This window comes from Ictidomys tridecemlineatus, chromosome X (genome assembly GCF_052094955.1).
Source record: "Ictidomys tridecemlineatus isolate mIctTri1 chromosome X, mIctTri1.hap1, whole genome shotgun sequence".
NCBI lineage: Eukaryota > Metazoa > Chordata > Mammalia > Rodentia > Sciuridae > Ictidomys > Ictidomys tridecemlineatus.
In genome coordinates this window covers 1704172-1718244 of record NC_135493.1, presented here as the reverse complement: position 1 = coordinate 1718244, position 14073 = coordinate 1704172, and the positions used below count along the sequence as shown (strand labels likewise).

The following is a 14073-nucleotide window of genomic DNA, read 5'->3' as shown; positions in this document are numbered from 1 at the left end:
GGAAAGTTCCCCACCGCGCCGTAGGAGCTATTAGCAGCTCCCTCCCTCTAGCGCTGGGGCGCGGCCAAGACAATGCGCATGCTCGCCCTCTAGTTCGTAATTGGGCCGGCGCCGCCGGACCAATCAGAGCCTGGGAACTTAGCCCACCGCCTGCTTGCGAAGAGACTGACTCAGGCACGGTGGGCGGGACCAGGGGTCGCTTCGACCCATACAAAGAGAAGCCTTGAAACTTCAGCCAATTAACGCAGCGTCACCCGAGCCAGCGAGCTAGGGAGTGGCGGCCGCGCGCAGGCGCCCTTCCTGCCTAGGCCCTGCCCAGCTGCACTCTATTCACGGTTTCTGCAGTTGGTCACGCGCCAGGCGCTAGCCAAAGAGGAAGTTCTGGTCTGGGTGGTGAATTATTCAACCTGACGGGGAAGCAGCGTGCCACCGCAATAGCGGGACTATTAAGCATAGTGACAGCTCAGGAGTGCGGAGCTCCTCTGGGATGCTGGTGGCCCAGGCAGAGCCGGCTCAGGGACTAGGAGCATCAAATGCTGGCGTTGCAGCCAGGAGGGGCAGGGAGGAAAGATGTGGGAGCTAAAATTAAGGTTAGAGTGAGGCCATGAATTGGCTCATGACTTGTAACAAATATGCCACCTACTAGAAAATATTAATAGGGAAACAGGGGAAAAGGGGATAGGTACTATCTGATCAGTTTTTCTGTAAAAAACTACAGTGGCACACGTCTGTAATCCCAGCAGCTCCAGCTCAGGAGGCTGGGGCAGGAGGATCCAGAGTTCAAAGCCACCCTTAGGAACTTGACCTTCTCTAATAAAATTAATTTTTTTTTTGGGGGGGGGGGAGGTACTGGGGATTGAACCCAGGGCCTTGTGTATGTGAGGCAAGCACTCTACCAACTGAACTATATCCCCAGCACCTCTAATAAAATATATTTTTTTTAAATTGCTGAGGATGTGGTTCAGTGGTTAAGTGCCCCTAAATTCAATCTCCAATACCCCCCCCCAAAAAAAAACTATACTGAGGTCTCTTAATTGTTTTCAAATGTAAGCTCATGTTAGGGAGTAGATTCAAGAGATCATGGAGGTTGAGTACACAGGGCTTGCTATACTTTCTCATGGCAGGGGAAGAAGTAATTGAAATAGTTGACAAGGCTTGAAACAACTGGATGGCAGGTTGGGACATGACTCAGATAGGATAGGTGTAGATAAGCCCAATGATCAGTTGGACACAGGCAACTGGCATCTACCAGGTATGAATTGGAGCTGAGCTGCAGTAGCTGGAAGGAAATGTGACTCGGGAAAGAAAGGGGTGGCAGAAGTAGTACTGCATACTAAGAATGAGGGGGAGATGCCTTTGAAGCTTAAGGTTGGCTAGTCTAGGCTTGTCCCTCCAAACACTGAATGTGGGAAAACTAGAAAGGCCCTGACAGATCATCTACCTCAGCCCTGGAATGTTAATGAGGACACAGAGGCCTAGCAAGGTAGCAGCAGAGCAGGGCTCCAAAGGCAGAGTGTCTGCTTCCTCAGTGGGGATCCTCCTCCCCTGACCCAAAGCTGCTGAAAGCCATGGATCTTGGGAGTCCCATCTCCACACCCCTGAAGAAACCCTTCCCTTTTACTTGGACTTGGCAGGTTGCTCTAGGTTCAAAGGTTGTAAAGTTTTTATCCCCTGGGCAAAAGCTGGAGAGGCACCCCCCCACCAAACTCTGCAAAACACACCACACACACACAGACACACACACACTTTCCAAGGCTTCAGCAGCACATACACAAACAGGAACAATAGAGTATTAGCATGGGCCTGTGCAAGGATGACACGAAAACTCATGAAGTATGCCACACTCAAGAAACAAATCCCCAAGGACCACAGGCTGAGGTTTATTGTGAAAACCTGTAGGTGAGGATGGGCTGGGGCAGGCTCTAGGAGGCTGAGTCAGAGGCCTCTGAGCTGTCCTTGACATCCGTGCTCTCTGTGGTCTCGCTGACCTCACTGAGGTCTTTGCTGTCCCCGCCACTATCCTCAGCAGCCAGGCCTTTCTCCTCACGACAGACCTCTCCTGAGCTGGGAAGCGAATTGCCTTTGCTCTCCACCTTGTTCTCAATGGCACCCAGGACCACGTGCCTGCCCTTTTCTTTCAGCTCCAGATGCCGCCTCAGCTGCGACCAGGAGCCCAGGGAGAAGCATGTAGAAAGAGAAAAGACATAAGTCTGTAGTCAACAGGGCAAGGGAAGCCAGGTTCAGTTACTATGGGAGGGGCATAATGAGAGGCCAGAGCAGGGCCAGAGCAGGAAGCCCAACTGGTGGGGAAGACCTTGCTTGAGTTCTGACTCTGCCCTTCTCTAGGCCTGTTTTCGCACCCATAAAATGAGAGTGACTGTGCCTCCCTCAAACCAGCCACTGAGAAACCCCCAAGATAACAGTGCCCTTTAAGAGCCCTGTCCTCTAAGGAGGCATGACCAGGACCCCAACTTTCTCCACAGCCCAGTTTGGTTTTACCTCTGAACAGGCAAGTCACAGGTATTCCCTGGTCATCCCATTCCCCCTCTGGAAAGTCTCCCTCTGCACTTCATATCCCTCCTACAGGCTTGTTTCCCAGAAAACAGAATCCTGGATGGATGGCCTCTTCTAGAGCCAGCCAAGGCCAAGGTCCCCACTTGACCACTTAGGAAATGAAGGTAAAAGAGGGGCTCCAACCCCCAGCACTATAGCTGCAAGGACTGGCAACAAAAGTTGGTCTTGCTTCCAGCCTTCTGTTTCAGGCGTCCTGATAAGCCACCTTCCCCCAGCAGGACCCGCCCCCCTTCACCTCCAGGAATGCTGCTGTGGCCAAGGTGGACTCTTACCTCATCAGCCATCTGGGTGAGGTCCCGCTTCATTGCATATGCATCTTCCCCATCTGCATAGTATTTGGGCTCCACTTCGCTGATCCTAGAGATAGTAAGAAAACCCAAACTTGGGGGCAAATTATCTTGGTCTCCTGGTATCATAGGCTAATGGATAGGTGTCATTTCCCCCTGAAGAATCCTTTTGGAAGCAGAAATCCCAGCAGAAAGGAACTCTTTTTCAGTAGCCCCATTTCCAACATGGCCTTCCCTGTGCTGTCTCCAGCAAAGTTCAGAGCAGGCAGCACCCACTGCCTTGACATCATTCACCACAGTCCTGCCACTACCGAGCCCAGTCCAGCTACCAAGATCTGTCTGTGGTTCCTCATGAGGTTAAACCTGGGTTAGCCCTCTCCTTCCCTACCTGCTCTGCTCCCTGTCACTTACTGAGCACATAGCCAATTCCTCTGCCTAGCAAGAACAATGGGAACTGGGGGCGAGGGGTGCTGTGGCCTCTGTGAGTACTCTTCCCACACATTGTGGACCCTGCCCAAGCAGCTTAGGGGGAGTGCCTACATTGGGAGGTGTGTATGCACACTCTGGTGGCCCTGCCACTGGAAAGAAAGTTGCACTCATTGGCCTGACCCCAGTCTCACTTTCAAGTACTTTCTGCCACTGTCTACTGAACACGTCCAGGTTCTCTTGCCCATGTTGGGCACATGAAGATTCCCACAGCCTGAGCCAACCTGCCCTCATCCACCAGGATGCTCACAGCTCTAGGTCTCTTGGTGCTCTAGCTGGTGGCCCTTCCTTCCTGTGTCATCCTTCCTTCTCCTCTCAAAGATGGTTCCTAGTCACTTGGAGTCCTGCTTCTTTGTCTCTGTTCATGCCTGGGGACCATATCTATCTACTCCCAAATTTGAACAAAGAAGCATCACATGTTCTTTGCCACAGTTACCTTCACCAACCTTGGCCAATAGCAAGCTATCCCTCCTCCATCAGCAAGACATGCCAGATCACCACCCCCCATCACAACATGCGGTGAACAGATATGAACAGGCAGGTGCTGTCTCTATATCAGCAGCACAGAGTATGGAGAAGGACTCCTAGCAATGTCTGGAGTCCATAGCTGCCTGCCTCCCCCTCTTGGTCCCTCCCACATTGTGCCTGAAAGGCAGCTAAGCCCACTTCAACCAACTGGATGGGCCAGACCTGGGACCAGCCCCATCCCCTTAGAAAAATCTAGATCTACTTACTGAAAGTTGAGGGTGTTGGAATAGAGGTGCAGGGCGGCCCGGTTACTGCAGGGGAATAAGGCACTGCTGAACTTGGCCAGGCAGGCCATGTCCAGGTACTACCCCTCCCCCTGGCTCCTCCTTCCCACTGATCCTACTTCCCAGATTTCCTCCAAAAGGCAGAGCACCCTAGAACCTGCATCAAAATGTTGTCTCTTCTTCCCCCTCCCCGCATCCCTCAGCTTAGCTTCCACCTCTTCCTGACATGCAGGGAGACGTATTTGGCATTGAAGTTCTCTATCATGGCTCGAGAGGCCTGATCCATCAGCTTCTGAGCCAGGCCAAGGCGCCTGTGGGAACGTTTCACAGCCTGGTGAGAAGAGGGTGGGTGGGGGTGGGATCTTAGTAAGATCTTAATGTAAGGGCTACCCCAACTACCCCCTGCTTCCTTGGTGGGCCCCACTTACCAGTGAGGTGATATGTCCATGAGGCACATCATCTGGGTCCTCTTCCCTAGAGGAAAAAGGAAAGAGCTAGAAAGGAGCCTGGTGCAGGCACAGCCACCCCCAAGCACCTGTGCACAGTGGATGTTCAAACTACTTGAGGCTGGTGTTCTAGCACTCCAAGATCCAGGCTGGGGAAGAGCAGCCAATAGTGCTCCCTCTACCCCACATTGACCAGATATGTGCAGTGTCAATACAATATTGTACCATGATAAAAATATATAAATAAATGGCTGACAAGCCACAAAAAGGACAGGAAGGAACCTTAACTGCATATCATTAAGTGATAAAAACCCAGTCTGAAGAGTCTACAGGCTGTATGATTTCAACTACATGCCATTCTGGAAATGGCAAAACTGTGGAGCTGGTAAAAAGATCAGTGGCTGCCAGGGGTTAGTGGGGCGGGGCAGGGGGGCGTTACAGAGCACAGTAAAACAAGTCCTAGCCGTATGTATAAGGCTGGGAGCTCACTGCACAGAAAGAAAGTCAAGAATGTAAACTTTGGGCACTTAGTTAACAAAGTATCATTGTTGGTTCCTTACTTACAACAAATGTACCTAATGCAACATGTTAATAATAGAGGAAATGGAGAGTAAGGGATCTTATGGGAAATCTGTACTGATCTGCTTAATTCTTCTGTAAATTTACAGTCCTAAAAAGCAGCCTATTTTCTTTTTTGAAACCTACACACATGAGCATCCATGAGACATAGGGACTGTTGGCCTTCCCCTCCAAAGTTTGTCTCCCACAGTCCCAGCACTAGGCTTCTCTTCCTCCTTGGTGACTCACATTTTGGCCAGGACATACCCCACAATCTTCCCATTCTCATCCTCAGCAATGTAAGAGAGCTGGTGACAGAGAGGAAAAGGAAGTCAGTACACAACTTCATGTAGGAGCCCAAAGAACCCACAGCCCATCTCCTGCTATGTGCCTGACAGCTGGAAGTTGCTCAAGTGGTGAGTTCTGTGACAGCTTTTGACCTGTCGGACAGTTTTCACCACACCACAGAGTGTCCTGTCTTTGACCCACAAGAGAAGAGACAGAAGGTAGGAATCCTGTCCCCACCCTGCCCCTATTCTACGCTCCCTTCAGGCACCTCCTTTTTGTCGCCCCTGCCCCCTCCAGCTGAGAACACCCCTACCGACCACAAAGCCCTCGGGGCTCTTATGGCCTTGCCCACTGGGGCTGCAATTTCCTCGGCCTAAGGTGTCTTACTCCCAAATTCAAACTCTTCCCACCTGGGGCCAGGAGAGGCCATGGTAGAAGTAGTATTTCATCTGATAGTTCTCAGGCAGGCAGAGGAGGTTGCAGTGCTGCATGTTCATCAGGTCCTCAGGCTGCAGGGGAGGACAGCGGGACGCGATCAGTTTAGGGCTGGGGTGACTAAGTAGGCCTCCGTCAGGTGAGAATCCAGCTCCCTGTCGGTGTTCTCAGCCTCCCTCCACCGGGGCTGGGAAAGGCTGTGAATATCTGACTGCACAGGGCCTGGTCCACAGCCGCTGGTGCAAAATGCGTCAGTTTCAGGAAAGAGTGAGAGCCTGGAGGTTCCAGGAGCCCACCCTACCGGGTCCTGACATCATGCAAACAGGGGATTCACAGCCCTAAGCCCTGCGTCCCTGACCACCACTGCAGGCTGGTCCAGCTTCACGGTTCCCGCGGCTGCCGGCGCGCAGGGCCACAGGGCCAGGTCCCCCGGGAGCATGCGCACGCGGCCACCCGGTCCGGCGCCCACGCGGCGCGGACAGTCGCCCGCCCCGGCTCCTCACCCTCGCATTGCGGATGTTCATAACGGCGGCGGGGCTCGCGGGTCCCAGCGGGTTGTGAACGCGCAGTCAGCTGCCACCGCGCTCTGAAGCGATGCAGGGGAGGATGAGGATGGGGCCGGGGCCGGGACCGGGGCTGGGGCTGGAGCTGGGGAAGGGCTCGCGGGGGCGGCGGCGGAAGAGGCGGTGCGCTCCCGACCGGCCACCGGCCGGAAGTGCGCGGCTGCTGGACCCGCCCTCCTGGCCGCTAGGCCAATGTGTGGGGTGGTCCAGCGCGCAGGGTGGGCCAGTCCTCGGGGCGGGCTAGTGCGCGCACAAGCCAATGAACTGAACAGACCAAAGCGCAGGGCGGGAGTGTGGGTGGGGCGAGGCGCCAACCCAGCGAGGCGGTACCTGTGGGCTGCTGGACGCTGGCTACACGCAGTGGCCGCCCCCTCCCGCGCACCCATAGATTCGCGCACACAGGCAGGTAGAACAGGCTCAGCTTTATTCCGCGCGTCAGCGGGCGGGGACAGCGGGCAGGGAGCAGGTGGGGGCGGGGGCTGAGGCAAGGCGGCTCAGCAGAGCGCCCAGCATCTCTTCGCACATGGCTAGGCACCGCGGCACGTGGAAGCAGCCTGTGGGGAAAGGCGGGTGGGTTAGGAGGGCAGGGGGAGCCGAGTCCACGAGCCCCAGCGGCCCCGCTGTCCCACACTCACCTTTGAAAGGACCCCCCTTAATGGTGAGGGCGACCTTTCCCTCTCGATTTAGATAGCCAAACCACTCCCCATACTCGGGATCTCGAAACTGGAATAACAATGAGACAATGACAGCTAGAGCCGGCCGAACCTGCCTGGATGCCCCGGTCTGAGTGCTCGGAATGCTCATCGTACCCGCTGCACCGCTGCGGGGGGTGGGGGGATCGGAGCCCCGGTGGACCCCAGGTATCATGCCTCCAAAATTAGTGTTTTTAACCACTACAAGGCGTCCTGGACAAAGATGAAAGCCAGGGAGTGAAAGGCAGCAGGCCGTCTGCCCCTGTGTAACTGGCTAGAGAAGGGTCTGCAGGCGAGGCGCTGAAACTATGAGATGGAATAAGAAGAACCCTACTCTGGAACAACAGTCTACACACCATAGCGTGATTGCAGTGGTGGTTACACAGGTTTATTACATTGTTATAACTCCTTGAACTGAATCCTTAAAGTTGATACATTTTAGTGTATGTGAATTGTACTTCTGGTCAACCCACTTAAAGAAACTTGAGCCGGTGTGGTGATGCACACCCGTCATCCCAATGGCTTGCCAGGCTGAGACAGGAGGATCCCGAGTTCAAACCCAGCCTCAGCAGTGGCAAGGCCCTAAGCAACTCAGGGAAACCCTGTGTCTAAATGAAATACAAAATAGGGCTGGGGATGTGGCTCTGTGGTTGAGTGCCCCTGAGTTCAATCCCCAGTACCAAAAAGGAAAAGAAACTTCATGGAGGCTTGACCTGACAGGAAACTGGTTAACAAGTAATTCCCCTGTTCCCAGATTCACAGGTCTGTGGTCCAGTAGATGACTATGCAATCCTACACAGAGATCAGACTCCTGTCCTTGTATGATGGGTTCCAAATGCATCTCATCCTTTTTCTTCCTCTGCCCCTGTCCAGTACTCCACTACTTTCCATACCGGGAACAGCAGCTCAGCTAGCTAAGCTGACCCATTCCCCCAATCCTGTCCTGCCTGCACCTCATCCAGCATCTGTCTCAAGGAGGTTTGTCAGTTCCTTACATACTCTCCAGGATAGATATACTACGAGGCCCTAGCCTAGGTCCATTTATTTTTCCTGATAAGTGGAGGCCCTTCTCAGAGGATCATAGAGCAAAACAATGACATTAAACTCTACTATCAAAATGTCCCTTTAGGAATTAGAGGGTGTAGCTCAATGCTTGAAGCACTTGACTGGCATGCAGAAGGCTCTGGGTTTGATTTCCATAACTGCAAGAGAAAAGTCCATTTAAATTGTGATCTATGAGTTCATGGCAGCTGGTCAACATGGTGCACACCTGCAATCCCAGCAACTCAGGACAGTGAGGCAAGAGGATCTCAAGTTCAAGGTCAGCCTCAACAACTTGGGAAGACCCTGTGTCAAAAAGAAAAGGCACTGGGGTTGTGGCTCAGCAAGAGAGCACTTGCCTAGCACACGCGAGGCCCTGGGTTCGATCCTCAGCACTACATAAAAATAAATAAATAAAATAAAGGTATAAAAGAAAAAATAAAAGACTGGGGATGTAATTCTGATAGAGTTCAATCCCCAGTACCATGGGAGTTAAAACTAGTTCTTATCTATTCATTATTAACTTTTCAGTTATATTGCTCATGTCCCTATTGTTTTATGACTTGATGTGACACAGGAAGATAATGCCCAGCACCACACACAAATAAACAAAAATCAAAAATGTAAGTAAAAAACCTTCCTATTGTTTTTCTGTCCAGTTTTCCTTTTCCTTGACCATCCAGATTTTTGTTTTCTGTATTATGTTTCTTAGTGCATACTGATTTACATGTTCATTATGACTTTTGTAACTGTTTAATGTCATCTCTATCTTGTTCAAATGTGTCCTATTTCCTTTTATATTTATAACTGGTGGCCTCTCATCCATGCCCTTTATGAATACATTCAGTATTAAGACAAAGTCACATGTCTAATGATTCCTCCTATTTGGAAACTCATAACAAGCATGTGAGATACTTGGAGATGCCTCTAACCACAACATAATATAAATAAATCTGGGATTCCCTTGCCTCCAGTCACAATGACAGCAGTGCGAGATTTCAGTTAGAGATCAGTGCACATAAAATAATTTTTCTCCTAGCTTCCACAGCCCATAGACCCCAGGATAAGAGCCTCTGCTATGGTTCCAGGTTTCTTTGTTTTGTTGCCTCATAGCTCTCAGTATTAAATATCTGTAGCCATGGGCTGGGGATGTGGCTCAAGCGGTAGCGGGATCGCCTGGTATGCATGCAGCCCTCGTTCAATCCTCAGCACCACATACAAAGATGTTGTGTCCGCCGAGAACTAAAAAAAATATTAAAAAATTCTCTCTCTCTCTTTAAAAAGAATAAAAATAAATAAATATCTGTAGCCAGCCCAGACCTCTCCCTCTGAATTACAGACTCAGAAATCCAAACACAGCTCCACCAGCCTCCTTGTCTCAAGGCTGAGCAGGTCGTTCAGGGTCCTGCCAGGCTTCTTATCCAGGTTGAGCCCTGCCTAGACCCTCTTTCTCATACACACCCTGCCCTGCTCTAGTCTCAGATTCCTGCCCCTGGAAACTTAGGCAATCCCCATTCTGCTACCTGCCATCTCTGCCACCTACCAGGGGCTTTCAAGGGACAAGGGGGCAGCACTCACCTGGCGGAAGGTGTACTCAGCCACCTGATAGAAGAGGTGTAGCAAGGCAGGGTCCCCACTGTCACTATAACCCATGAGGAAGGCAATCATGGCCTCACTGTGTGGCCACCAGAGCTTCATATCCCACTCCAGCTAAAAGTAGAGCAGAGGCAGGTGTCTGAGAGGCCTGGTCACCTGCATCCCTCTCAGTAGGGCACTCATCACTCATCCTCTGGTCCCAGCTCAGTTTCTATCTGACACTTGAAGTTTAATTGTGAGATATCTCTGGGAGGCTCAGAATGACCCCTCTGACAGGGACATACCCCAAGAGATCCCTTAAAAGGACAAGTGGAAGGACAGGCTCCCTTTTAGCCCTTGAGTCAAAACCCTGTCCCTCTTGTCTAGCTGTCTTTAAGCCCCTTGGACACTGTTCCCACCCATGGTCAGCACAGCCACCCTCAGCAGTCAGAAGGCCACAGCACAGGGAGCAATTCAAGAAAGCCTTAGAAAGGAGGCTAATCGTGTCCCTGGGAGCACCAACCTGGGTAGGGCAGAGGTTGTCAGCATCCTGGAAGTAGAAGAGGCCTCCATGCTCAGGGTCCCACCCAGAGTGGAAAGACAACAACAGGAACTTCTCTATGACGTGAGCGCGAAGTTCAGGATTGCCTTTCCTGAGGGCATGACGAAGCAGGAACCAGCCAGCTTCCAAAGCATGGCCTGGGGAGGGGTGGAGTCAAGCAGCACCAGACCCTCCTCAGGCGTGGGGAGAGGTCAAGCCCGCCTGGCACTTCCCTTCCTCCCTCCCTAACCCTTAGAGCCTTGTGTTCTGCCCCCAAGGGATAGTCTGCTTTTCAGCCTTTCAGGCCTGCCTGAACCCTGCAACCTGGCAACAAGCTCCCCTGACTTATGCTCCTGCTGTCGCCAATGTCCCAGCACCAGAAGACCACTTCTCTCTCTGCTCCTCTGTAGAGGGTGGCAGAAGGCAACTCCCCTTACCTGAAGCCTCAAGCCTGAGGTGGTCCCTTCCTCAGGCTCAGTCTATTCTGCCCCCTCACCTGGGTTCTGGTGTCTCCCCAAACAACCAGAGAGTTCTTTGCCATCCTCTGACACGTTCTCCAGCACAGCTTGTCCATCCCTCTGCAGGAGAAGGGGCAGGAGAAGCCAACTCTATCATTTAGCTCCCAAATAACCCCTCCCTCCCACCAGCCTAGATTCACCCCCAGAGGCCTCCAGGTTCTAATCCTGGCCACAGGCCTGGGCCTCTTGAAGGGGAAGTGTAAAACATTGAAGGGGACTGACAGGGCAGGCATGGATGCCAGCAGAGGATGGGGTGGGACAAGGCTTAAGTCTGGGTTTCTAGCTCAGGGGCTCTGGCTCCCTCCCTTCAGCCCTTGGCCACACCCAGTTCTCTGCCAAGTGACATGCTTGGGCTCTACCTTCCCAAGGGCTCTGGGCTGCACGTCCCCAAATAAGCCTCCCCAGGTCTGACATTTGAAGTTTAATTGAGATATCTCTGGGAGGCTCAGAATGGCCCCTCTAACTGGGATATACCCCAAGAAACCCCTTAAAAGGACAAATGGAAGGACAGGCTCCCTTTTAGCCCTTCAATCAAAACCCTGTCCCTCTTGTCTAGCTGTCTTTAAGGCAGAAGAATCACCCCAGGTAGTGGGAGAAAGTGTGTCATATTGCCCTTCACACACACACCTGGACATGCTGCAGAATCCTCTGGGCACACCAGTCTCCCAGCTCTGCATATTTGCCTGCCAGCTCCTCATCTGCCTCCCCAAGCTGCTCTACCAGGTTGAGTAGCATCATGGGCACTGCCATGGACTCTGCAGCCGGAGCCCCTGGCAACTGGGGCCGACCAAGCCCCGATGAGTCCTCTCGTACCCAGTGGATGATCTGATCCATCATTTCCACTGCTTCATTCTGCAGGAAATGGAGGTGAGAAAAGGAAGGCCCAGGTGAAGGCTGTATTGCCTCTGACTCAGCTGTCCTGTCCCACAGGAACCTGCAGGGGCCTGAGGATTCAGCCCCCTGGTGGGAAGGTTGTGTTCTCTTCTGCACTCCAAGGACACCTTCTACAGCTCTGCTTTAGTACTAGCCTAGGGGCCTGGGGAGGAGGTGAAGGACCCCTCCCAGCTGCACCCAGGGTATGGATCAAGCCCTCTCTGCCCCAGGGCCCTGTGGTGATACAGGAGGTGGGGCTCAGAGGTGAAGAAGATTTGGGCGGAGAGAAAAACCCTTAGATATGATGAAAATACATGCAATAATACAGGGCTGGGGCAGGCCCAGGGCAGGATAGGATTGTATGGGACACATATAGCAGAGTTCTAGGGCACCTCTTCAAGGTGCACCCTTAGATCCATCCTCCCACAGACCTGGTAACGCTCTTCCCCTGTCACCCTCCACAGCTCATTCATGGCCATGGTGTAGAAACACTCGCTGAAGATGGTCCTCTGCACCTTGACAGGGAGGCCACTCTGAGTCAGCACAAAGGCACACTTCTTGTCAGGAGGTGCCACCCGCGCATAACGCAGCAAAAACTCGCCACCTGGTGGTTAGGGAGTTGGCAGGGGAGGACTCAGATGAGGACCTTCCCTAGAACCTTTACTGCTTGTAGATGGCTCTAGTAATGCCCCCATGAGCCTTATTGAGTAAACATGGATGAGGCCCCTGGGGAGATGGGGATAAGAGGAGGCACCTGCTTTGGCTGAGTCCAGAAGTTCAGAACGGCGGAAGCGCTGGAACTTGCGGTACAAACGACAATACATCCATACCTGTGGGGGAACAGGGCAAGTAGGAAGTGGCTTGGGTGAGGGGGAGGCCTAGGTTTTCCTATTGTGGGAAGAAGACTGTTGAAATGACAGGCCTGTGTGGACTATCAGGAGGGGCCCAGGGGCACAGTGAGAGCCATAAGGCTGGGAACACCCCTACCTGTCTCCCCTGCAGCCAGACATATTTGAGGTTGTCATACACCTGCCCATCTCGGCCCAGGCATGTGAAGAAGCCCCTGTGGGACACAAAGCGTTAGTGAGTGGGGAGGAATCCCACACCTCTACACACAGATGCAGGCCAGGCTGTGGCCATTGGATCTGTGAGTCGCATTTGAGTGAGGTAGAGGCTTGGGAGGGGCAAACACCCTGCTGAGGACACCGGGAGAGCCACGCACCCATGCTCCTGGTCATGGGAATGCTCCATCCAGAAAGCCACTACTCGGTCCAGCTCCTGCCCCACACGCTCCTTCCAGGCTCGCAGAGTCTCCCACTCCTTTTCCATGTCCTGAAGGGGGACTCAGGGGTTGAAGGCACAGCGACCCAGGAGGATTTCCCAATCCCCCTGGGTCTCAGTTTCCTCCGAGGACATCAGTGGACCCCAGAGCTCCCTGACCCGTCCCCCCATAGAAGGCGAAGCTCAGGACACAGCCTCAGAGCTTCCCCACCACTACCTCTGTGCTGAACTTCTGACCCCACCTCCGCTGGGGCCCTCTAGGACAGCACCTCCCCATCAGTCCCACCACTAGCCTGTTGCACTCGGAGACCCCCGCTCATCACCCTCTCCTCCAGGAAGCCAGATGGAGCTGGTAGCAGTCCCGTGACTGTCACTCAGCTGACCCAGCTGCGCCCCACTCTCCCGCCCCTTCTCCACGTTCCGCTGGGCCAGGGGGCGGGGCCTGATGAGGGGCGGGGCCTGAGGGGGGCGGGGAGTAGCTCCGCCCCCCGTGCTCAGCCCTGAACGACTCTTGGGCCTGAGATGGCTTCTGCTGGGCACCCTCTGCTGGAGATCTTCCTGGTGGAAAATGCTGCATGAGTTGGCAGGACAGACTGGGACGATGGGGAGGGCAGGAGTGGGGTGGTGGGACTGCGTCTGAATGGAGTGGTGGTCTTGGCAGGTGTGCGTGGCTAGGGTGCAGCAGTAGAGGGGAAAACTGGAAATGCCTGAATCCAGAGGCTCTTCTTCTTCTTCTTTTTTTTTTAAAGAGAGAGAGAGAGAGAGAGAGAGAGAGAGAGAGAGAGAGAGAGAGAATTTTTTAATATTTATTTTTCAGTTTTCGGCGGACACAACATCTTTGTTTGTATGTGGTGCTGAGGATCGAACCCGGGCCGCACGCGTGCCAGGCGAGCGCGCTTCCGCTTGAGCCGCATCCCCAGCCCCCAGAGGCTCCTCTGACCTGTGACCCCACAAGGAAGACAAGTCCTCTATTGAGTTAGTTCTCTAGCCTTCAGCAGTCAGCAATAGGCAACTATTGGTGCTTATTTCCCTCAAGAAATGCTGCTGGCAGGCTGGACGGTAACTGTGGAACAGAGCACGCATCTGTCCAGCTTCCTGGGCCTGTCTTTCAGCCACCCAGTCTGTTTGCATTGTTCAGTGACCTACCCCATCAGGTGCTCCAA

At 53.2% G+C, this 14073-nt stretch overlaps 2 protein-coding genes across 5 annotated transcripts; both read right to left on the bottom strand.

Annotated features, from left to right (window-relative positions):
• Positions 1-1858: 1858 nt before the first annotated feature.
• Positions 1859-6551, bottom strand: Naa10 (N-alpha-acetyltransferase 10, NatA catalytic subunit). Its single transcript, XM_005340620.4, has 8 exons — positions 6330-6551; positions 5802-5900; positions 5353-5411; positions 4528-4573; positions 4315-4430; positions 4082-4126; positions 2847-2931; positions 1859-2159 (listed from the first exon to the last, which is right to left on the bottom strand). The coding sequence occupies exons 1-8, from the start codon at positions 6348-6350 to the stop codon at positions 1923-1925; spliced, it is 708 nt and encodes a 235-aa protein (XP_005340677.1). The 5' UTR covers positions 6351-6551; the 3' UTR covers positions 1859-1922.
• Positions 6552-6796: 245 nt separating this feature from the next.
• On the bottom strand, positions 6797-13361 carry Renbp (renin binding protein). Of its 4 annotated transcripts, none has more exons than XM_005340623.5 (11): positions 13204-13361; positions 12852-12961; positions 12617-12692; positions 12384-12459; positions 12061-12233; positions 11384-11608; positions 10735-10816; positions 10221-10396; positions 9701-9832; positions 7025-7112; positions 6797-6943 (listed from the first exon to the last, which is right to left on the bottom strand). In XM_005340623.5, the coding sequence occupies exons 1-11, from the start codon at positions 13228-13230 to the stop codon at positions 6825-6827; spliced, it is 1284 nt and encodes a 427-aa protein (XP_005340680.1). In that variant the 5' UTR covers positions 13231-13361; the 3' UTR covers positions 6797-6824. The 4 variants fall into 4 exon arrangements, with proteins under 4 accessions (XP_005340680.1, XP_013220788.1, XP_040143019.1 ...); XM_013365334.4 differs by having other exon boundaries at positions 13234-13351; XM_040287085.2 differs by having other exon boundaries at positions 13128-13324.
• Between the last annotated feature and the right edge of the window lie 712 nt (positions 13362-14073).